General features: G+C 48.9%; 2 protein-coding genes across 8 annotated transcripts; one reads left to right on the top strand and one right to left on the bottom strand.

Annotated features, from left to right (window-relative positions):
- Window positions 1-2: 2 nt before the first annotated feature.
- LOC128112391 (X-linked lymphocyte-regulated protein 5C-like) lies at window positions 3-22,876 on the top strand. 7 transcript variants are annotated; one of them, XM_052741442.1, is made up of 9 exons: window positions 3-35; window positions 7,618-7,762; window positions 8,341-8,410; window positions 9,303-9,337; window positions 10,435-10,552; window positions 11,270-11,369; window positions 12,643-12,741; window positions 15,195-15,299; window positions 15,393-15,807. In XM_052741442.1, exons 1-9 carry the CDS (start codon window positions 18-20, stop codon window positions 15,465-15,467), a joined length of 765 nt encoding a protein of 254 aa, XP_052597402.1. In that variant the 5' UTR covers window positions 3-17; the 3' UTR covers window positions 15,468-15,807. The 7 variants fall into 7 exon arrangements, 6 of the variants coding, with proteins under 6 accessions (XP_052597402.1, XP_052597386.1, XP_052597383.1 ...); XR_008218986.1 differs by lacking the exons at window positions 3-35; window positions 15,393-15,807 and adding exons at window positions 18,769-18,945; window positions 22,552-22,876 and having other exon boundaries at window positions 7,172-7,762; XM_052741426.1 differs by lacking the exons at window positions 3-35; window positions 15,393-15,807 and adding an exon at window positions 18,769-22,876 and having other exon boundaries at window positions 7,172-7,762.
- On the bottom strand, window positions 18,037-18,760 carry LOC128112474 (histone H2A-Bbd type 2/3-like). Its single transcript, XM_052741478.1, has one exon. The coding sequence runs from the start codon at window positions 18,596-18,598 to the stop codon at window positions 18,230-18,232; it is 369 nt and encodes a 122-aa protein (XP_052597438.1). The 5' UTR covers window positions 18,599-18,760; the 3' UTR covers window positions 18,037-18,229.
- Window positions 22,877-23,323: the final 447 nt, after the last annotated feature.

Here is a 23,323-nt window from a genome sequence, read left to right as displayed (position 1 = left end):
CAGATGGGAGCTTCCAGATGGCTTCCCTCCCTGTGGTAAGACACACAGACAGGGGACAGTCTGATGAGAGGGTGCAAGAAGGGTACAAAGCATATTGCTCACACACAGGGACAGAGATACACAGAGATCCAGATGATGTGCTGGTGGGTCAGAGAGAAACCTGTAATTACACATCCTGTAATACCCAGCTGATGCTTAACCCAACCGTGAGCAGAGTAAAGACGCAGGCCCGGACACAAACTAATACCGGTCCAGGGAACAAACTCTGCCCCTTCCTCAGGTGTTCATACCGCGCTGATTTTACCTCAGTCTGCCTAGCTGTGATTAGTGGCCAGCTTGGAGGTGGCTGTCTTTTGGAGGCAATTCTTACTTCCTGTGTCAGGTCTCCAGGCCAAGAGACCTGGAGACCTTGGCTTCAATCCTCCAAGGAAACTGCCAGTCCTCGTCCCCATTTACCTCCTCTTTAGATGCCTTCCAGCTTCTCTCCCTCAAGACAACACAAGCCACAACTATCTCAGGTAAGGTGCTGTCACATGAACAGGGTCATTCTGTCAAGAGCACATGTGACAATCATCGCCAAACAGAGACGAGGCATCCATTTACGTAGGTTGGCGATCTATGCTTTCAGGGCCTGAAACGATAAAGCTGGTACCAAAGAGGTGTCACCTGAGGACAAAGAGACAGGGCTGGCTGAGCAGCCAGTCCTTGGGGCTTCGCTTCAAACAGTAGTAGTGAGAACCTTTCCTGTCCCGTGAAAAGGCCAGCACGCTCCCACGGCACACTCACAGGCTCAGCTCACACTCACTCAGGCTAGCTACAGGCACCTACCTATGTGCTTTGCGTGTCTGTCTAGTGATTCCACCTCTCCATTCTGTGAGTATCCTTCGCAAATGAATCTGTAACCAGGAAAGAATGGCTTGTCCCCGTTGTCATGGCAACCACAGTGTCATAGGGGGGAAGAAAAAAAAAAAACGTTCTTTCCTACTAGCCAGTTCTCTGTGGAAATCAGGAAGTACTAATCCACCCAGGAGGCTGACTGTTCACTTCCATCTCTGTCACCTAGTTCCCCCACCACCCCCTGCAGCTGCACGCATGAAAGAAAGCATGCACACATACTACAGAAGGTGATGCTGCCATTCCAGGGTGCAGGGGGCCTTGGTGCAGGGGCTTTGACCACAGAGGGTCTGGGACAAGGCAAGACAAGAGATGGCAGGTTCTGTTCTGCCTTCTAATATAATAAGATCAGGAAGAGGCCAGGTCTGAGGACACCTTTGCACCTGCCAGAATCTGGAAGGCAGGCACGTTGTTTCTCCAGATGTAAATAAGTGTTCTAGGTCACTTGGCAGAAAATATGGAGGACTGTGGACCTGCAGGAATTCAGGTGGCATCATCATCAAAAAAAAAAAAAAAAAAAAAACCCATCTTGAATCTCAGGCAGCAAGGAGATAGAGCAAGCTTCAAATGACAGGAGGCTTTGGAAACCTCAAAGCCCACCCACAGTGACATATTTCCTCCAGCAGTGCCACACCTTCCAAACAAACCCAAACAGTACTAGGAAACAAGTATTCAAAAGCCCCAGGCTGTGGTGGATATCTCATTCCAATCAACACACACACACACACACACACACACACACACACACACACACACACACACACACACACACACACACACACACACACACACACACACACACACACACACACACACACACACACACACAGAGAGAGAGAGAGAGAGAGAGAGAGAGAGAGAGAGAGAGAGAGAGAGAGAGAGAACCATTTTCCTCTAAGCTGCCTCAAGGCATGCCTACTAGTCCATGCACCCATCCCTGCATCTAGTGGGATGTTTTCTCACCACATTAGATGACACCAATTTGGAAAGTTCACCTCTTAGGGTTTTTCCTACTCTGACCATGACACATACATGGATCATTACAGAATGTGCCTTTTGTCTGACCAGTTTCACTTAAAATGCTCCCACGTTCATGGATTGGCAGTGCATTCCTTCTTAGGGCTGGGTAGTATTCTGTTGTGCAGATATACCATGCTTGGTGTATCTCTTTATCATGAGGGGGTAATTTGGGACTTCCCCACTGAGACTAGGGCTGCCATGAGCCTTTGTGTACCTATATTTGCTCAAATGCTTCTATTCAGGGGATTGGTCCATACCTGGGGGTGGAGTGATTGTGTGATGGGCTGATGTAACAGTTTCCATTTTGATGAATGCAAGGGTGCTCCCCACAGTAGATACAGCATTGAAAATCCCCACAGCAACAAGGCCTTGGGATTCTTCCTGTGCTTAACAGTGGTTCTTAATTTCCTTCCTAAATGGTCAAGTGGGCCGGGGGTGGGGGGAGGAGAGAGGTGGATTTAACTGCTGTCGTTGTATGCTTCTTGCATAAGGTCAGATATCATGGTACTTGTGTTCTGAGCCCCCACGCTCTATGCATGCCCAGATGATATGGTGGCAAAGCATGGCCATCTTAGATCCACAGTCCTTGGGGGAGGACAGTAGGACCATGAAGTGTCCGAACCCAAGCTGAACAATACAGTGACTGCCAAGAGTCTCACTTATTCTTTAGATGGGACTAAGCTCCTGAAGGCAATCAGGAAGGGGGCCCTGGATACGGCAGGCCTAAAAAGGCTGGGCACGAGACTGTACAGTGGGCGGGGGACTAGGGGCTTCCTTTTTCTGCCCCTTGTGTACTTTTGCACTCATCATTGGACGCCCGGGTCCTCCAGAGAAGCAGCCATGAGTGATACTTAGACAAGAGGGGCTTACTGGGTTCCGATGCACATGTGCAACCACAGACATGAGTCAAGCACGAACAACTACATGCCCCAAGTTACACTCGTATGATTGCTGGATGGGTATCCCTTAGGAGCACCTTCAGCTGGTCTCATGCATGCTTGCTTGCTGTGGGATGTTCTCTATGCTGTTAATGTGTTGTTCTGATTGGTTAATAAATAAAGTGCTGATTGGCCAGTAGCCAGGCAGGAAGTATAGGTGGGACAAAGAGAGAAGAGAACTCTGACTCTGGGAACAGGAAGGCTGAGTCAGAAGATGCTGCCAGCCGCCGCCATGAGTACCAACATGTAAGATACTGGTAAGCCATGAGCCATGTGGCAAGGTATAGATTAATAGATATGGGTTAATTTAAGATATAAGAACTAGATAGCAAGAAGCCTGAGCCACATGGCCATACAGTTTATAAGTAATGTAAGTCTGTGTGTTTACTTGGTTGGGTGTGAGCGGCCGTGGGACTGGCGGATGAGAGAGAGATTTGTCCTGACTGTGGGCCAGGCAGGACCAGGAAAACTCCAACTACACTTGCTGATTTTTCTAGAGAGGACAGCACCCTTAGTTTCCAGAAGTGAGGACTATCCCTGGAAAAGGAGGGTCTCAGGTAACTGTCACGAAGCATGTCTGTGTAGGTAAGTGGCTAGGTGTTAGGGCCCATGAGGTGATGTCATGGGCCTCACTTCCACCCTGGAGTGGACAAGGCCTGGAAGGGCTGCCTGGGAAAGCTTTGTGAAGGTGCTAGGGACCCCAAGGAGTGGGCAGGACAGCGTGTGTGCCCCTGCAGAGACTAAGGACCTTCCACATGGCCCTTTCAGTACCCTTTGGGTACTCCCGCCATTCTGCACAGGTCCATACTTCCACATGTGGGAGCATTGCAAACAGGGAACAGAGGTGTTCCGGGCACTTTCAGCCCTTCCTAGGTGAGTTCCCAGTTTATGCGTGCACAACCGAAAGCTCCAAGTCAAGTATGAGTTATTACGGGGTGGGCCTCAAGATGGAATAGCATTGGCCAGGCTCCCATACACGGACATGGTTTCCACAGAGGTAGAACACTTTCCGGAAGTGAGGCATACCTGAGACCCCCCCACCCCCCCACCTCCACACCCCCGAGGACAAAGAGGGTCTCGGGGATTGTGGTGAGCTGTGTCCCTATAGGTGAGTGACTAGGTATTGGGACCCAGGATGGTCCCTGAGGTGACGTCCGGAGCCCGAATTCCACAGTGGAGTGGAGGAGGCCTGGAAGGGCTGTGTGGGAAAGCTTTGATAGGAAGCAGGGACTGAAAGGAGTGGTCAGGACAGCATGTGTGCTTGCAGAAGGACTAGGGACCTGCCACACGGCCCTTTCTGAAGTCTTTGGGCACATGAGACATTCATCCGGGTCCACATGTCCACTGTTGGGCCTAATTAAAACAGGAGTATGGGTGTTTCAGGTTCTCTCAGGCCTTAAAGCGCAATTTCCCGTCCACCCGCGCACGATTGTGGGGGGGCCTAACCAAGGAAACGGACTGGGCAGGCGCATGCGCACACACATGCGCCCATGCTTTTCCACGGAGGCCGACTATTTTCTGCAAGTGAGGACTAAGCAGCTCTGACCACCCTGGAGGGGAAGCAGGGTTTCGGGTCGCAGTGCTGAGGCCTGCTCCTCTAGGTGAGTGACCAGGTATTAGGACCCAGGATATTCCCTGAGGTGATGTCTGGCTCCCAAATTCCACACCGAGTGGCCTAGGCCACAGGAGGAAAGTCTGGGAACGCTTTGTGAGAGTTGCAGGGACTGAGGGGAGTGGACTAGGCAGCACATGTGCTTAGGGGAAGACTAGGGACCTTCCACATGGCCCTTTCTGAGGTCTTTGGGTACTTCTGATGTTCTCTCGGTCCACATGCCCATAGGTGGGACTATTGGAAAGAAGGGTGTGGGTGTTCAGGGCCTCGCAAGCCTTAGTACAGTGGTTCCTAGGATACGCATGCGCAACCCCAAGACCCAAGGCACGCATGCGTGAGTGCTAGTTGGGCCTCAGGAGGGGGGACGGCCTGTTTCACACATGCGCAAACGTTTTCCACTGAGGTGGAATGCTTCCGGAAGTGAGGTCTCACTAGCTGTGACCGCCCTCGAGGACGTTTTTCCACTGAGGTGGAATGCTTCCGGAAGTGAGGTCTCACTAGCTGTGACTGCCCTTCGAGGGTAAGAGTGGTTTGGGGAGATTGCAGTGAGGCATATTCTCCTAGCTGAGTGACTAGGTATTGGAACCTACCATAGTCACCCATGAGGCGACTTCAGGAGCCTAAATTCCCCATCGAATTGGAAGAGGCCCGGGAGGACAGTCTGGGAAAGGTTTGTCAGGGCCACAGGGACTGTGAGAGGAGTGGGCAGGACAGCATGTGTCCTGGCGGAGTGTCTAGGGACCGTCTCTGAGTACTCCAGACATTCTCCCGGGCCCATATTTCTACAGGTGGGACCATTTAAAAGAGGGTTCTGGGTGTTCCGGGCCTTTCTAGGCCTTAGTTGGGCAGTTTCTGGTTCATACAGTTTCAGGTTCTCGAAACTTTCAGTACATGCAGGCGCAATCTCAATCCCCACACGCCCACACCCCCACACCCCCACACCCCCACACCTCCACACCCCCACACTCACCCTGGCCCACACATATGCGATTGCCATGCTTGCTTTTCCAGATGCAGAGATGCTTACTTTCTGGGAAGCCTAGCTAAGTGTGACCCACCTTCGTGGGTAAGGAGGGTCTCTGGGGATCATCGTGAATCCTGTCCACCTAGGTCTGTGAGGAGGTATTGGGACCCAGGATAGCCCATGACATCCAGAGCCTCACTTCCAAATGTAACTGGAGGAGGCTGGATTGAGCAGTCTGAGAAAGCTTTGTTGGGGCCCCAGGGCCCTAGGGAGTTTTGCCTGCTGGGGGAGGGAGTAGGGACCTTCCAGGAGGCACTTTTTGTACTCCTTGGGTATTTTCCAGATTGGTCCAGGGGAGAGAGCTAGACAGGCAGGCATGCTGGAAAGAAGGGGTGCTCTGGGCCTTTCCCACCCTTGATAGTGCAGGTCCCATTTCAGGCACGTGCAACTGCAAGCCCTGAGCCCCTAGGCATGATTTCTGGGTGGACCTCACCATGGAACAGGGTTGGCTAGGCCCGTGCCTACATGCTTTTCCTGCTCTTCCAGAAGCAGGGATTCTTAAGTTCAGGAAGTGAGGACTAACTGGGTGTGACCACCCTCGAGTAGAAGGAGGGTCTCAGGGGACGGTGGTGGAGCAGGTTCACTTCGGTGAGTGACTAGTTATTGTGACCCAGGGTAACCCTTGAGATGATGTCTGGAGCCTCACTTCTGCATCAGACTGCAAGCACGGGGAGGAGGGCGGGGGCGATTCTGAGAAAGATTTGTCAGGATCGCAGGGCCCTGGAGGAGTGGGCAGGACAGCATGTGTTCTGCTGAGGGAAGTCCAGTCCCTTCCAGCCCCTGTTACTGCATGCAGTTCCCAGCTCAGTCAAGTACAACTGCGAGCCCAGGTTACCACACATGCTCGATTACTGGATGGGTCTCATCCTTTAGCACCTTGGAGCAGGCTCACACAGGCCTGCATGCTCTCCCCCTCATCAGAAATCATTCCATTCAGGGAAATGGACCCTGCTGAGGTGGGACAAGCCTCTGAGGGGAAGAAGCATGGCCACCTAATCTGAGCGGATCCCTGTTCTGAGGTTCTGCTGGTTACAAAATCAGAGTCAGCCTAGGCCCACACAGTGCTTGGTGGTGGCACAGAATCACAGGGTGTCGGGGGCCTGGTTGAGGTGATTTCTGCAAACCTCCCTTCTGCAAGGGACTAGACAGAATCCCGGGTACTGCAGGTACTAGAAGGTATGTGGGAAACAGAGTGAGGGATGGGCGAGAACATGGAGGGTCCCCATTGCCCCTTGTGTACTCTTTGGTCAACGCTGGACAATGCGTCACCATTTTCGATGTCCGCTGGGCCCTTTCATGGGTGGCAACTGCTGGGCCCGAGCCAGGCATATGTGACTGTTGGACCCATCTGTTGCAAGAGCACCTCCTAGCCCCACCTCTTGAGTTTGCATGATACTCCCAGGCCATCCATTCATCTGTGCCAGGGCAGCCTCAACCAAGGATGGATACTTGGCCCACCACAGGCAAGTGTGCCTGCTGGGCCAGCCTCAAGTATGTAAACTTGCTGAGGGGCCTCACACAGGGACAGGAAGATGCATATTCACCTGCTGGGTGCTCAGCCTTAGCCTGTATCGCCTACCACGCATGTCAGGCACCCCCCTCCCCACCCCACACACCCCACCCCACCCCCGTGCATGTATGCGCTTGCGTGCGCATACACAAACACACACACACACACACACACACACACACACACACACACCCCTCATATATGTATACCAGCTGGGCCCACTTGCTGGGCCTTTCTCACGTATAGGTGCTGTTCCAGCCAATCAGTAAGCATGCTTGCTTGTGGGGGCAGACAGTAGCTAGGTGTTACTTTCCTCAAAAGAGAAAGAGGTTTCTGAGGGGTGGGTCTCGGAATAGGATTGTCTTGGTGGGTGACAAGAAATCAGCAGAAAGGGCTGAGATTGAGGGCTACAGGCTTGTGGAGAGCTCTGCATTCAACCAGAAAAATGGAACAGAAAGTGATTGGATGTGGTGGGATATCGGTGTCATCCTCCTGCCTCCTCTTTGCTCCAGCACAGCAAGTGCCAGGACACATGGCCACAGCCTGTGGAGTCCCGGTACCTGTTTCCATTGCCGTCATGAAATTGCTTCTTGGTGTCTTTACTGTCTGTGCACACCAGCATTTCAGGAGTCCTGCCCAGCCCAGCAAGGCCCCAGCCATGTCAAGCAAGGAACAGAAAGACATGGAGAGACGTGCCAAGCGCCCAAGGGTTGATCAGAATCTCCCATCAGATGACTTCCAGAACCCAGATGCAATCACCCCCGGTAACAACTGATAAGGGGCATATAGGGCTGGGCCTAACGGAGGGGACATTATACTACTCCTTGGCAGGTGGAGCACAGGAGTGGCCTGGTACTAACCAGGTCATTGCATGGGATTGCGTGGGTGGGGTGGAGATGGGAGATTCGGGTGCTGAGAGCTGATTCTCAAAGCATATTCTGGGTTTCTGTCCCCACCTGACGTTCTCACCCCGTGGCAGAGGTACAAGGCTCACAGAGGAGAGCCATTGTCCTGACCAATGTGCCTCTGACAAAGCCCATGGGTCACAGTGAATTTCCTTGAAAAGCTTGTACAAATACATGTACCTGCTGTCCCCAGACTCCGGCCGAGCTGAATTTCACCTGTGTGTGTGTGTGTGTGTGTGTGTGTGTGTGTGTGTGTGTGTGTGTGTGTGTGTGTGTGTTGGGGTGGGGGGCATGAGTTCCTGGAAGACTACTTTAAAACTGTTGTTGGCCATGGGCTCAACCAACCCTAGAGTGAAGCTGTTTCCCATGTAGGATGATGAGAACAGCACACTTCATTCGCAAAGGTTTTTTTTTTTTTTCCTTTCTTCTCAATGCAGCAAACAATCCAGCAGTTGATACCAGTGAGATGGGCAGCTGTTCCTCAGGACCAGACGTGCAAGAGGCCAGGTGATGTCTTAAAGGAACTTTGGCCTGTCCCAGGAGGTAGTTTCAGTGTGGTTTTATGCAGGCATACAAAGAAATTTCTGCCCTTTGCTGGAAAATGGATCCAAACGGAGAGTTTGGTGTTAAGTGAAATAAGCCAGCACCAAAGAGACCACAGTCACCTGTTTTCTCTCATTTGATGATCCTAAATTATAAATAGGTCCATAAAATAATATAATCCGAATTCAGAAGAGAGGCTGGGAAGAGGCAGGCAATGCCCAATAGAGGGGAAGGTTTGAGGAGTAGAGGCCGACTCTGGAGGTTGAATATGGTCACATGGCATGAAAGTTGAAGAGACACTGGCTGGGTGATAGAGGAGGACTAGCAGGAGGGTACTGAGGAAGGATGAGAGGGAATATGGCTGGAGTGCACGACAGATGGGTGAGTACACCTTTATGAGGCGCCTTGCAGCTGTACCGTGGATGGGTTCCAGTAAACCTTTAGTATAAAATCCCCTACACTGCCACAACATAACACGGGAGTCACCGCTTGAGGAGAGGGGACACTTCCGTGGAGCTGCCTGCAGTTGGGCAGGGAGCGAACGCCAGGGATGCAGTTTTCATGTGTCATCCAACACCCAGCCAGAGGTTGGGGTCCTGGGGATACAGCTGACTTTGAGTCACCCATGCTCCAGTAAGTAACCCTTACCCATGTGCCCGTATGTATTCTGCAGTGAACTCATTGGTTCACTGTGAAAACGCGAATAAAGGAATAAAAGTAATGGCCCCAAACAGGAAAATCCAACTTTGCCTCACATAAGCGCTAGTCTCTCCAAAACCAAGCGCCTCACCTTTCCTTCGAAGCAAACTTGGGATGTTTGTCCTCAATTAAGGATTCTTGTGTGCATTTTCCATAGGGAGCCTGTTCAGAAGAGGATACCGGATGTCAAAGGTGTGTTTGAGCAGATGTTGCTAGTCCCAGAGCCCTCTTTCTGACCCTACAACTTAATATGTGGTGAGAACGTGGTCACCCGCCAACAGGACTCTGTTACACTTCTGTCGCCCAGAGGATTTTTGGGGGTGGGGTGGGGTGGGGTGGGGGAGACAGTAAATTGCCATTTATCCTTCAGGGGGCACCTTTAGTTTAACTTTTAGCTGGCCTCTCTGAGCAGGGGGGTGTTGTAGCTGTCACTGAGGCCGTGGGGAGAGTTTCCTGCTTCCTGCATTGCTGAAGAGTGTTACTAGGGATGATGGGCAAGCAGATAAGTCTCTGCTTTTTATCTTTACTGCACGAGTGGCATGTCGCATTTCAACAGCTGTTTTTCACCTTCTGAATTAAGTCATTTTTTTTCTGGCTTTCCGAAGTTGCTCTCCTCCAGGAAGCCCTGCCAAAGGAGGGCATGGAAAACAGCCTTTAGGCCGTACACGTTTATGAGCCTGCCAGGGAATGCTGAAGGCAGCCACACTGTGGACAGGGAAGAAAAGTGTGATAGCATGCAAACATCATGCATGCCACACTAGCTTGTTTTCTGTCATCCACGGTAACCAAGTCAGTGTACCACACGCCCCTCAGGCCGAGACAGCTTTTATTCACTGGTGTAGGTGGCCCTAAAACAGCATTACTGGAGAGACACCGTCAGTTCTTAGCCAGTGTATAGAGTCAATTCATACAAGCAAGGATGTCTGACAGCATCGCTCTTTCTGGTACAGATGAACTGCTTGGGTTTTTGAGGTGTCCAGAAAATGGTTTGTCAGTGGCGGTCACTCGTCAAAGCTCGATGCCCCCACACCTGTATTCCTAGCACTTAGGAAGTGGAGGCAGGAGAATCAGGAACTGGAAGTCGTCCTCACTTACCTCTCAAGTTTGAGACCAGCCTGGGCTACACAAGACCCGGTCTAAAATTAAAAAATAAAAATACAACGAAGAGCAAAATGGACACCAGATCTGTAGATACTCCTATTACCGTGTAGGTGATGTGTCAGGGATGAAAGTGCGCCTCTTCCTCTGGGTATTTGATTTAAAGTGATACCATTTCCTTTCTCGACTAGGTGACGTTACTCGGTACCTTCTGGCAAAGAGGAAGCAGTTTGAAAAGGATATAAATGCCTCTTTGAGCAGCCTGAATGAAAGCCTCCAGAGTGTTTTCAAAACCCAACAGAAGTCAAGGTAAAGTTGTGACCCTCTGTCAACGAGACCTGTACAGCTTTTACTCTTCCTTCCAAAGTCACTCCTGCCTGCCATTGTGGTCCTGCACAGAGTGGAATCGCTAATGGGACCTACATAGCACTGCATTTTCTCTATGAGCTAGTCCTATTCATAGCTGGCGGGGACCCCCCCCCTCCCCCACTTTTACGCAGCTGAGATGTATTAGCTTCAAGACTGGCAAGAGACCGGTTTCCCCCCTGTCAGATAACAATACAGATAACTTCCTGTAAGGAAGGCCAGTCTTCTATGGTCTACGTTGTGCCCATGTCGGGGGCGGAGGTTCTGTGCCCTCTTCGTGTATCTAAGTCCCAGAGGATGAAGGGTATGTTGCCTTCACAACACAGACTTGGGCTCTCAGAATCTCTAGGTTACTCCATAAGGGAAAGGGAAGATGAGTCTAATTTTAAGCCAGAAATGCAATCTTGGGAAATGTATGCATCACAGCATCCTAGGTGTTCGAGAGGGAAGACAGGTGAAATGGCGGCGCGTCACTGGCAGCAAATTAGGACAACATTCTTCTGGGACGAGAGTCACATTGCTGCCTCTCAAGAGCCAATTTCATTCATGTCCCCTTTCTCTTTTGCTCCTAGCTCTTGTTTCAAAATGATGAGTGTGTGCGCCATTGCCTTACCCACACGCAGTGTGACAATGCTCAGTAATTGTTACTGTGTTTTACAGGCAGGAGCTTCACTCCATGCACTCCCAGATGTTTGAGTCTCTCTATCACAAGTGGCTGGACGAGGTGGGGAGAGCAAGGGAGCAAGAAGAACACCTTACTGTGAGTGTCTCTCTCTTAGCTTGGACTAGATCCACTGTGTCTGTTTCCAAAGTGTCAGGGCTTCAGTGCATCAAGTCGAGAGGGAAAGGGACAGGACAGGACATGAGCCTACGGAGACAAGGAGGGGGGTGGATGTGGCCTGGAGAGACTGGCCATCCTCTCTGGCTTGCTTCTTTTTCTGTGGAGGGGTGATGTGGTCATGGGTTAGGAGCCAGCATGGGGGGCTGGGGGAGGCTGAGCAGGCACTGCCTGGAGAGTGCAGGAGAAGGTATGGGCTTGTATGCTCAGAGGGAGGGGAGCCTTTGTGATCCACACAGTGCGGATGCCAAGTAGTGCGGGATGGGGTGGGGCTTGGGGGGGGGGGGGTCCCAGGTAGCCTTCTGACACAGTGATCAGGGAGGCAGAGTGAGAACAGTCAGTATGGACACCGAGTAGTGCGGTCTTTGAGGAATCTTTCATCCTGATGGAGGATAGAACTGTACTCCCAAAGGCGCTGACTTCCAAAGGTGGGGAAGCAGAACCTGGAATCTGAGGGAGATGGAGACAGATTCCAGTCTGGTGGTGAGGAGCATGTTCTCTGGACCCCATTGCTTGGGATGCAACCATAGTCCTGACACTTGCTCATTGTGAAAGCTCAGGAAAATAATTAACCTCCCTGCCTCAGTTTCCTAGGAGTAAAAGCCGACCTGTGAAGAATCCCTACCTTTCTAGACTTTGTGTATTGAGTGGTTTCATTTTGTGGCATGTTGCTATGGAACGTTTGACCGTGGGAGCTGATGCATGTTTGCTGTTCGTCTTCCCTGCCCTTCTTATTTGGTTGATAATGTAGTTGATGGAATGTCACAAGCTGGGGAATGACTGATTGATGAGGAAGGCTTTGGTCAAAAAAAAAAAAATTTTTTTTTTTTTTTTTGAAAAGAAGGGTTTCCTTGGAAGCTATTCTGTGTCCTCGTTGTATTAAAATAAATACTTTATGAAAACAAAGGAATGCTTTGTACTTAATTTTGGTGAGGTGAGAATCCACAGATTAGGTGGGTCTTGTGTTAATTTCAAAATGAATAATTATTTCATAGAATTTTTGCACAGGCTTGACAGACTATCTCACTCTGTGACTGGTCAGACCGTGTTATGTTGCTTTTGGCAGTGAAGGGCATGTCTTCAAACTTGTTCATGAATGTCAGAACACAAAACATCACGGGAAGCAGTTCCTGTAAGCAGCAGGGTTGGATGTTGAGCTTTACTGACATTTTGTCATTGATTTCCTCTATTTCAGCTTATAGCTCAGCAGCAGATGAAGATTTTACAGAAAGCTATAGAGGATCATGAAACCAGGATTGAAAACGCTAAAGATTTATGTGACACATTTTTGAAGGTCTGGTGGATTGCACTTGTTAACAGAACACACCCATTTATGTCACACCAGGTGTCTGTAAAAGCAGAAGACAGGTTGGCCCTTTCTCAGTTTGTGGGAGAAGTAATTAGTTTTGAAAACCGGGATCACATTCTCTTTGGATTATTTTCCCCACACATAGGAGAAATGCTAAGGTTTGTTTAACCTGGGAAACTGATGACAGTGTTGGGGACAGTGTTCTAGCACGGGAGCTGGTGACTGGAAATTTGCTTAGAAAGGAGCATACTGCATCGCGGTGATGAGCTATTAGTGACCTCTCGTGACATTTCGATGGAAATTGGCAAGTCTGGGGATCCTTCTGGTTTTCTTTGACTCGTTTGGATTGGACAGGTCGGTAAAACAAGCAATGGGCAAGGGTAGATTTTATTTTCTTTCATGTTGAGTGTTTTGTAGTCTTCCGACATCAGCATTGTTCTTGAGTATTGGTGGCCGTGTATTTCAAGAGCTCCCCAAGAGATGTGGGGAATGACAAAGCTGGCAGAGGATTAACCCTCTTTGAACTGAGAGCTGCGAGCTGGCAATCGTACCCTTGCCGAAGCTCTAGTTCCTAAGTGACCTCTATATATCCAGGAGTTGAAGCAGCCCTTCAATGGGAATTCTTTTGGATGCTCTCATTTAAATACACTATGAAATAATCTCTCCTCATATCTGATTCAGATGCCTTAACTAACGTGCTCAGTGTGCCACAGTAAATTAAATGTTTTCAAGATGCTATCGAGAAGCTAGGCCTGTCTTTGCTGAGCAAGCATGAGTACCCCATTTAGTACCCTAGTGAATATCCCCAGCAGCCATGTGTCCTCCAGGCATGGCAACAGGTGCCTGTAACCCCAGAGTGGTGAGGGTAGAGAGAGACACAAGGACCCCTGGGGCTTGTGGGACCACCAGTACAGCCAAATTGGAAACCCCGTGTTTAGTGAGAGACCCTGCTTCAAAAAGTCATGTGGTGAGCGGTTCAGGAAGGCGCCGGCACATGGGAGCACACACATGTGTATGCGTGCAAACATGTACATGTGAAGGAAATCACTTTGAGTGTTTTTTATGACCTCTGGTCTCCACACTCAAGCACACATACAGGGACACCCTCCGGCACACACCCATGCACACAGAAAAGTAAAAATGAATTTTCAAGACCTTGGGGGCCATCTACATACATCCAGTCCTTTAGGAAGAGCTTAAGGAAAGGGAACATGCAGCTCTAATGCAGCTGAATACTGCTTGGGAACTGGTTGGAAGAACTGACCAGAAAGGCTTGATTCTAACTGTGAGTGCTCAATGTGAGCAGCACCACAGAGGGAGCCTTGTGACTGGGCCTCTCTGGCTTCCCAGGTGGTCCCTGCCCTTCTGCCCTGTGCTCTTCTGACTCCCTCACTCTCTTGATCTCCCTCTGCCTCTCCACTCAGGCTTCCCTCCTTTCCTAGTCCTTGGCTCTGGCTCTGAGGGACTATTGTCCTGAAACATGGCCTTCCAGATTTCCCAGAGGCCTTCCTTCTTAATTCTCTCTGCTTCCTGTGTCCTCTGCACAACACGCCCCCTCTCCCTCCCCCTCCGTCCCCCCCCCCCCCCCCCACAGCCTCTTGACAGCTTCACTGGCTGCCTGCTTCCCTCTGTCCATCTTGTCTTCCCTCCTCCCAGTGCACCAGCTTCCCCTGAAGTGGCTCCTATTCCGTGTCCATGCTTTGCTTCTGCTCTTTGCCCAGAAAGCTCCCTGTGCCTTGTCTTCTCTAAGGAAATCTTACGTTTTTACTGCTTGAAGTCACCATTTGTGTCCTTTTCAGCCGCGAGCCCAGCAAGCTCCCCTTCCATACCTGTTTTCAGCTAGTGTGCATGTCATCTGTTCCCAAGGTGCTCTGGGCCCTGGGAATAGGGCAGAGACTGAACAGGCATTTTGCAATTTCTGGACAGAGGGTGACACAGTTCTTTCTCCTCTGTGTCCACCACTGCAGTGTGCTTTGAGAGATCAGAGGGGTTTGAGTCCCCGCTTGAGCGTTTCTTAGATTGAAGGGTCATGGGATCGTACACTGTGTCTTCCTCTGAAAAATCACATTCCATGGACATAGTGAATGGCTCCCTCCTCTGGGAAACCTTGGGGGTCTCCAACGTGGGCCTGTGCCTCGTTTTCCATGTCTGCTCCGTGGGACCTTTTAACTGATCCTCCACCCATTTTCGGAGATAAGTGTCTTAGCTGTTGTTGTCCCACAATGGCACCACCTTAAAATGTGGCACTGGAGCTTTCTTTGGAGTGGCTATTTAGATGTGTGTGAAGTAGCCACTGTTCGTTCTTTGAATTCATAGCAAGCGTCCTTTGGATATGCAGAGTCGGTTCTTTTGAAATTAAATGAGGTGAGGTGTCAAGCCAAGCCAGGGCTTTGTGCTCAAGCAGAGTTTTGTTTGTTTGCTTGTTTGTTTTTTTTCAGAAAGCCAAGGACTTGAGTGAACATCTCAAAGCTTTTATTGGTGGTGAAGAAAGTGAAGTGAAGAAAGAAATCTCCAAGGCGCAGGACAGAGTTATCATGGAAACTGTAAGTCGTGTGTCTGTAATGCCGTGAGCCTCGAGATGGCTTCCTACGGGCAGAGATGCAATAACAATTCCCTAATTCTCCATTTTCAAACAGCAAGAGCAAGATGTGTCTGTTGTTGAAACATACCTTCAATCCCTGGTCCTTGACCACTCTGAAGAAACCATCTGACGCTCACGTAGAGGACGCACAGGGAGCATTAGCCATGCTAAGAGGACGTTAGTAGCAGTCAGTGCAGCTCCTTTCTCTTTACTTCGCTTGTTAGAAATATGACTGAGACTCTGTTAACCATTAAGTGAACCCCCAACAGTTCTGTGAGTAGCAACAGTTAAGTGTGGATCCTCCAGCCCCTGACAGCAAGGGAGATACATTCTCCCCAGCAGTGGCAGTTACATTTTGCAAGAAAATGTCATTTGATTTTACGATTGGCTTCTTTGGTTCTCTGTCACTTGCCCAAAGTGAATGTTACCTTTCTTATTTCAGGAAGAAATAAATAACGGTGGGATCCATTTTTCTGTGCATGCTTTCATTTATTCAGGAGGTCACAGAGCCAATTCCATTGCAAATGGGCCTTTACAGGAAAACCAACCCGACATGTTCACTCAGACTTAACTGAGCACAACTCATGTTTTCCTGCCCAGATGTGCTAAACTGTTGACAGCATTCCCGCAGCAGCAGAGCCAGATCTTAACGTGTTGGGTGTGAGCTTGCAGTGGGGCTGTGGCATTTCCCAAAGACTCGTTTCTAGGCTGTATTCAACCCTGGTTAGAAGACACCTGCCCTCATCTTTGGTCACAAACATTTTATCATCGATGAATATCTGCATAAGCATTTACAGTTTCAGAATTTTAGATGGGTGTTTCCAGGAGCAATTTTTATAGTGCTTCTATTATTCATATTAATTACTCAGCTTGGATGTGGAATTGTACACGTAGGCATCTAACTCTAAAAATTAAAGTTACTATTTTTTTCCTGTGCTGTTTTATAAAGTCTTGAAAACCTTTTTTTGAATCCATTTGAAGTTGTCTAACTGTAATATGTCCTTTATTCATATTCTTTGTGTAGCTTACTATTAAAAAGAAAACCCATCTCCCAAGACTGATCGCCATATTTCCCCAAATTCCTATTTCATCTGTCTCTATTAACCATTCTTCTCTTTTTTTTTGTAAATTTTTAAAATTGATTTATATATTTGAAATTATCCTTAGTTTTACATTTGAATGTTCTTCACGATTTCATTACCACCTATGTATTTATCTGCATACTGTATATATACCAAGCCACCAGGCTTCAACCCTTTACTTCCTTCCAAATATTCCATCTTCCAAAATCACCTGTTTCCAATAGTCTTCTCTTCTATTTTCAGGTCCTTTAAATTATTACTTTTTTCTCCACGTATGAAAGATAATATATTGTACTTGTGTTTCTACGTCTGGCTTTTGTTCCCTCTCAGTATCCTACAGTTGCATCCATTTGCTTACAAATGGCAGAATTTCATTCTCTTTATAAGCTGGGGGAGTCTTCAAATATGTATGCGTTTATGTAATTTTTTTGCCTTCATGAGTTGTCCACTTACGTTGTCTCTTTGTGCTTTTCTATGTCTCCTCTACTTGAATGGTCCTAGGAAGTTGTTAGTTTCCATTGTGGCAGGGGAGGGCAAGACAGAGTATGGTGAGTTTGCAGGGAACTGGGCAGATAGAAGGGATGGTGTCAGTGCTTAGACTGATGGGTACAGGCCTGAGCTGCTCCAAGTTATGGCCTCAGCTGAATTTGGGAGGGGTGGCCAAACATTGCAAATGAATTGGCAACTGCAGCTGTTTGAAGCAAGAAGTGGAAGGTAGCTGTGGCATTCTTGCCCAGAGCATACAGAGAGGTTTCCAACTCCAGTCACAGGTCACAGGAACGATGTTTCAGATTCTGTCCGGCCATCAGCCCTATATGCAGATGATAGCCTGTGGGATGAAACCAGTTGCCAAACAAATATGCTGAGGGCAGGGGGCTTGGATAGCCAAAAATTGAAGGCAGGGCAAGCAAAGTGTCAGACCATTCTGCAAATAACAGTCTGTAGGGTAGAGATTAGCTTTAGGGATATGGCCTCATGTACAAAACCTCAGTCCCAGGGCAGGCAAAGCCATAGATGTTGGAGCATTCCAGGCACTGGCACGCAGGTTATATCTTACTCACATCCAGTGCCAGGCAAACCTCCTGGCAGATCTTGCTGATTAATAAAGGTTAATAATGAGTCATAATCCTCCATGACCCTAGGCCCCACATGCCACTCGCTGTTCTACATCTGTGTCCTCAGCCAAAAGGCGTGCCTTTGCACATGGGTCGTCTCTGCTCTGTGGTCTCCCATGAGAAGGCCATCTTTCTGATGCAGCTGGCCAGGCTGGCCCAGGCTGGTTCAGGGCCAAGAGGTGCATGGGGGGTACCCCCATCCAGGTCCCCCTTGTCTCCCTCCAAAGCGGCTGTTCCTCCACCATCCCTGCCCGCCTGCCTTCCACACCTGCACCCCAAACACCACTGTGTTGCCGCACTAGGCCACCCTGACCTTCTTCCCCTACCTTCCACTCGCTCCCACCTCATGCCCAAAGGAAAAACTAGGGAAACCAGCCTGTAGGTCACCTGCACCCCAGCACCACTCCCACCCGCTGTGTTCCTCCAACTAGGCCCACCTCACCCTCTGCCCCCACCCCCACCCCCACCCCGTGCCAAAGGAAAAGCCAGGGAAGCAAACCTATGGGGTTCTCGAACTAAAGCTTTAATAAGAGCACAACAGGGAGAAGGAAGGGACGAGGCTGACCAGCCTCGCAGGGCTGTCTGTGGCAAAGTTTGGGCGGGATGAACTGATGCTCGGTGGGTAGATTGGGGCGGATGGGCAGGTCAGCAACCCAGAGCCAGCCAGCAGCAGCACCAGCAGCAGCAGGTAGTAGCTAGCGTTGACGTCGACGCCCACGACGGGGGCGACCAGCCGGGGCCACCTGGGAGATGGTGGCGAATTGGAACAGTTCGCTGAGCAGCGTGTTATTGTAGACAGTCACGTCCAGCAGCTCCGGGGTGATGAGCCTCTGTGCGCCTCGGCGTTGGGCCTCATTGCCTGCCAGCTCCAGCAGCCTGCGGGTCAGGAACTCCAGGATGGCAGTCAGCAAGATGGGCACCGTTTCGCTCAGCCGCCGGGCATGGCCGCCCTCCCGAAGACGGTGTTCCACCAGGCTCACAGAGAAGGTCAGCTCGGCTCTGGAGGTGCGGGAGCGGCGAGACGACGACGACCCTCGACGGCTGCCCTGTCTGGTCCTGGGCATGCTGGCCTCGGAGTGCGACCTCACAGGCTGGTTCTGCTCCACCTGGCGGCTCTCTGCTGGCCTGCTGGGCTCTGGGCCTCCAGGCTGATCCCAAGGGCCCCTCTGCGTCTGGCTGCGTATCCTAGCGACCCCTCACGGTCTAAATCCTCTCTTCTGTGCTCCCACTCCAGCTCCCACTGATGACGTGTGGTGTGTGATGGCTCCCAGCCCGCCCTCGCTAGGGGCGCTGTCGCCACCTGGACACCTTGGGCTGCTCAAGGAGCCTTCTAGGAAAGACAAAGACGTGAGGGGGAGCAACTCAGTGGTGCCATTGAGAACCAAGCCCTTCACAACCCTCGGCTTCTAAGGTACTTTCACCGTGTCTACCCATTAAGCGTGAGCTCTTTGTCCCTACCTTCCCCACCACCACCCACCACCCACCCCACGCCCCACCCAGGATCCCAGTCACCACTGTAAACCTGAGGGGTTTTCCCTTTTTCCTTCCGGAGACTTAAACTCAGAGCTCCAAGCATCCCGAGCAAATCCAGAGCTGCAGGCTTTCCTGGTCCCTGGGGCCCCTTAGCCGCTACTCTGCTTTCTGCCACGTCAGCTCATCTCCGAGTTGGACAGCTCTTGTAGGTGGAATCATTCGGCAAACCGTCCTCTTGAGTGTACCTGTGTCTGTCCGTTTCACTTAGCATCCTGGATTCATGATGTTTCACCCACAGTACACAGTTCCTTGTGTCTCACCTCGCCTATGTAGCGGCTTGAACCAGTGCTCCTCCATTCCTTTCCACACCCGAATAATAGTCCACTGTATGCTAACAAGTCTTTGGAGAATATTATTTTAAGCTGTGTTACTCTTGTTTGTGTAGCATGAATCTTAAAGAGTCTTGTTAATAAAACCAACCCAGGGCCAGGTATTGGGGTGAATGCTGGAAGATCAGAGAAGCAGAACAAGCCACAGCCACCTCACCTTGCCAGTTCCTCAGCTGATCCCGTTTCCTCAGACTGGAAGGCTCTGAGTCCTCATCCAAATGAATCTCAGCCGAACTGCTGCTCAAAAGCCTAAAGCTTAACCAGCCAAATGCTTCTAGTTTCTGGTCTCCACACCTTATATATCTTTCTGCTTTCTGCCATCACTTCCTGGGATTAAAGGCGCGAGTCACCATGCCTGGCTATTTCCAGTGTGGCCTTGAACTCACAGAGATCCATGCCTCCAGAAGGCTAGGATTAAAGGTGTGAGTGCCACCATTTTCTAGCCTCTGTATCTAGTGGCTGTCCTGTTCTCTGACCCCAGATAAGCTTATTAGGGTCACACAATATTTTGGAGAACACAATACCACCACATTCCCCCCCCCCCCTTTTTCTGTCTAAAATTTAAAAAAGCTTATAACTAATGCAAGAAAAAAACTATATCCAATAAGTATATACAATATATACAGTCAAGAATTACATTAACGATGTCTAGTCCATTAACATTTGAAAGATTCAGACGAATAACTCCATTAATATATAACAACGTCCAGTCCATTTGCATTTGATAAACTCAGACAAAAAATTCATTACTTATCCTATTTAAAACAAGTAGTTCCTTTTTAAAAGTAGATTTAATAATTGACCTTTTTATCTTATCATATCCATATTCTCTTTTTTCTTTTCATAATAGATTCAATAGTCTACCTTTTGTCATTTACATATCTTCCCCTTTTTCTTTTTAGAGTAGATTCAATGATCTACCCATTTATCCTATGATTTCTTTATCTTTTTTCTCAGAGTAGATTCAATAATCTACCTCATATCTATATTCTCTTTTTTCTTTTTCTTTTTCTTTTTTAAACGAAAACTCTGGATCTAATCTCCTTGTTCAGCTTTCTTCCTGGCCAATAACAATTAACAACTTGTAACCAACCGTCATAAACAATGACAATATCCCTAACTTACTAAACAACCAAAAAACACCCACCCCACTTCTTGGGAATGTGGGTGTTGTGTTCTTGAAATTACTTCCTGCTTTCTGGGGGTGAAGACATCTTTAGGGAATCCTAAAGAGAAAATTTTGGGGCTAATTGTCAAGTCCTGATAAAGTTAGTTGTATCATTTGTCCAATCTCTGCATAATGGGAAAGTGCAGGGCTTGTCTCAAGTCCTTGCTCGAGTTGTCTATGAATCTGGATCATCTCAGCTAGCCATCTTGAAAATGTTCTGAGCAGTTTGTAGTCCAAAGTCAATCTTTTGGTGGTGTTAATCAGCTTAATGCCTTTATCATAGTCCATGTGGAATCGTCATTGTGGGCTCCTGTCATCTTTTTGAAGAATTCAAAGTTGCTGTTAAGCGTGGTCATGGTTCCTGTAGATTTTTATTTTTTATTTTTATTTTTCGTGCCTCCTCTGTGGTTTGGAGCAATCACAGTCTGATAAATATCTGTCTCTCGGAACCATGAATGTTCTTCCCTAGAAGAGAAAATCTTCACAGCAATTTCTCCCCACCATTTGTCTCGCCAAACGTTTCCAAACTGACCTTTGCCGATGCTTTCTTGTAACACGATGGTCCTGGCAATTCTTCTCGGAACAAGCAGCAGTAAACCCTTCGTCCCAGGTAGCAGCATCACCGCAGTCACCAACATGATGAGAAGCAGCTTGTAGCTCAGAGCAGAAGCCACCACCTCGGTGGTCCTGCCTCCACTGTTTTTGGTTTGGGCCAGGCCACAGCTTCTCCTTAGCAAGCCTCCCAGGCTGGCCTCAAACTCGGGATCCTCCTGCCTCTGGCTCCTTCAATAAATCCAACCAGTGTGCCACCACAACCAGCCGAGGGTAGCTCGGGCCTGAGCTGGGGCCCACAAGGCCACAGGCAAGCGGCTTTTTTGTGAATTTGTACCACGAACGTTGGGCGCCAGATGTAGCAGGAATCTTACAAGGTCTTATTAATTAACTCAAACCTAAGGCCAGTTATTGTGGTGAATGCTGGAAGATCAGAGAAGCAGAACAAGCCACAGCTACCTCATGTTTGTGTTTCATTTGTTTAACTCTGTGAAGCTGTTACTGTGCCTGTCTAAAACACTTGATGGTCTAATAAAGAGCTGAACGGCCAATGGCGAGGCAGGAGAAAGGATAGGCAGGGCTGGCAGGCAGACAGAATAACTAGAATGAGAGATCTAGAAGAAAAGAGGAAGTCACCAGAGAAGGAGGAGGATCCAGGGGCCAGTCACCCAGCCACACAACCAGCTATGGAGTAAGAAACAAAGAAAAGTTGGGGTATTGTGCTTATTTATGCAGCTCATTTAAAATGCAGTGTATGAATAAGAAATGAGGTTGGTGGTTAATCTATAATGATCAAACTTGTAGTCACATTAGTTATGTTTTCAAGGTTAAATAGGTATATTTTAGAAGAAGTGGTCTTCAAACACTTCAAAGACCTATGGAATATGGCATTTAAAATGTTTTGTTAACTTAAGGTGTTTCATGACAATGAGACACATCTGCTCCTGGCAGCACCAATTTCCTTCAGAGATGATGGGCATCAAAGACACTCCTTATGGAGTTTGCTTTCACTCTGGCAAGGTTAGCCACTGGGCAAATAATCTGCTCTTGCCTTTGACTGCTGACAGTGTGCTGTGCAGACTGGACTGTAGCTGGAGTTTTCTCCAGTCCTGCCCAGCACCATGGGCCCTGCAACCACTTATAAAATAATCACTCAGAAACTTATATTAATTAAACTGCTGGGCCATTAGCTCAGGCCTACCACTGACTAGCTCTCACACTTAACTCAGCCCATCTCTGTTCATCTATATGTCGCCACGTGTTCCGTGCCTTTACATGATGCTCCCTGGACGGCAGGCTGGCGTCTCCCCCAGCTTCCACCTCCCAGCCTCTCTTGTCTGTTTGTCCCGCCTATCCTATACTTCCTGCCTGGCTACTGGCCAATCATTGTTTTGTTTATCAATCAATCATAGCAACATATATTCACAACATACAGGACATCCCACAGCACTGGACATGCAGGACACACGGTGACCGCTGAAGTTTGCCAAAATGAGGCAGAACAGTCCTCCAAAATTCCTGTTTCACAGAAGAGTCTGTCAGATATTCTGCAGGACACAGAGAAAAGCGACTGATGAACTTTGCCAAAACAAGGCAGGACAGTCCCTCAAATTTCCCGCTTCACTGAAAAGCCTTCCAGATACTCTAGGCCTGTAGGCTGAAGATGGATGCCCCAACATTGCAGAAGAACTGTGCGTGACTGTCCAGGCAGCTAAATGTTTCTGTTGTTAGGCAATATTATTAAAGGCTAAATAACTAGAGTTTTGCAAATTGACTGAATCTTGTAAATTCTTACTTGATAACTGTTTTTGTTGTGTATAGTTTTACAATGTTAAAGTTAAAGCCTTTCTTGTTTAGACAAAAGGGAGGAAATGTTACAGAATATTATTTTAAGGTGTGTTACTCTTGTTCATGATGCATTTGTTTAACTCTGTGAATCTGTGAAATATACAGGAATAGAAGAGGAGAAGTTCAGAGGCAAAAGAGAGTCAGGATAATTTTAAATTAAGAAAAGCTGGCTAGAAACATGTCAAGTTAGGGCTTGGCATTTATAATTAAGAAAAAGCCTCTGTGTGCGATTTATTTGTGAGCTGGGTGGTGGGCTCCTAAAAAGATTAAGAGAACAAACAACAACATAAGACTGTAGTAAGCTGGGCCAACAAGCACGAGCAAGGGAGATCTGGCCCCGTCCTTCATCTGGCAAAGGG

Source organism: Peromyscus californicus, unplaced genomic scaffold (assembly GCF_007827085.1).
Source record: "Peromyscus californicus insignis strain IS unplaced genomic scaffold, ASM782708v3 Scaffold_10__1_contigs__length_136768540, whole genome shotgun sequence".
Classification (NCBI taxonomy): domain Eukaryota; kingdom Metazoa; phylum Chordata; class Mammalia; order Rodentia; family Cricetidae; genus Peromyscus; species Peromyscus californicus.
This window is presented reverse-complemented; position numbering and strand designations above follow the sequence as displayed.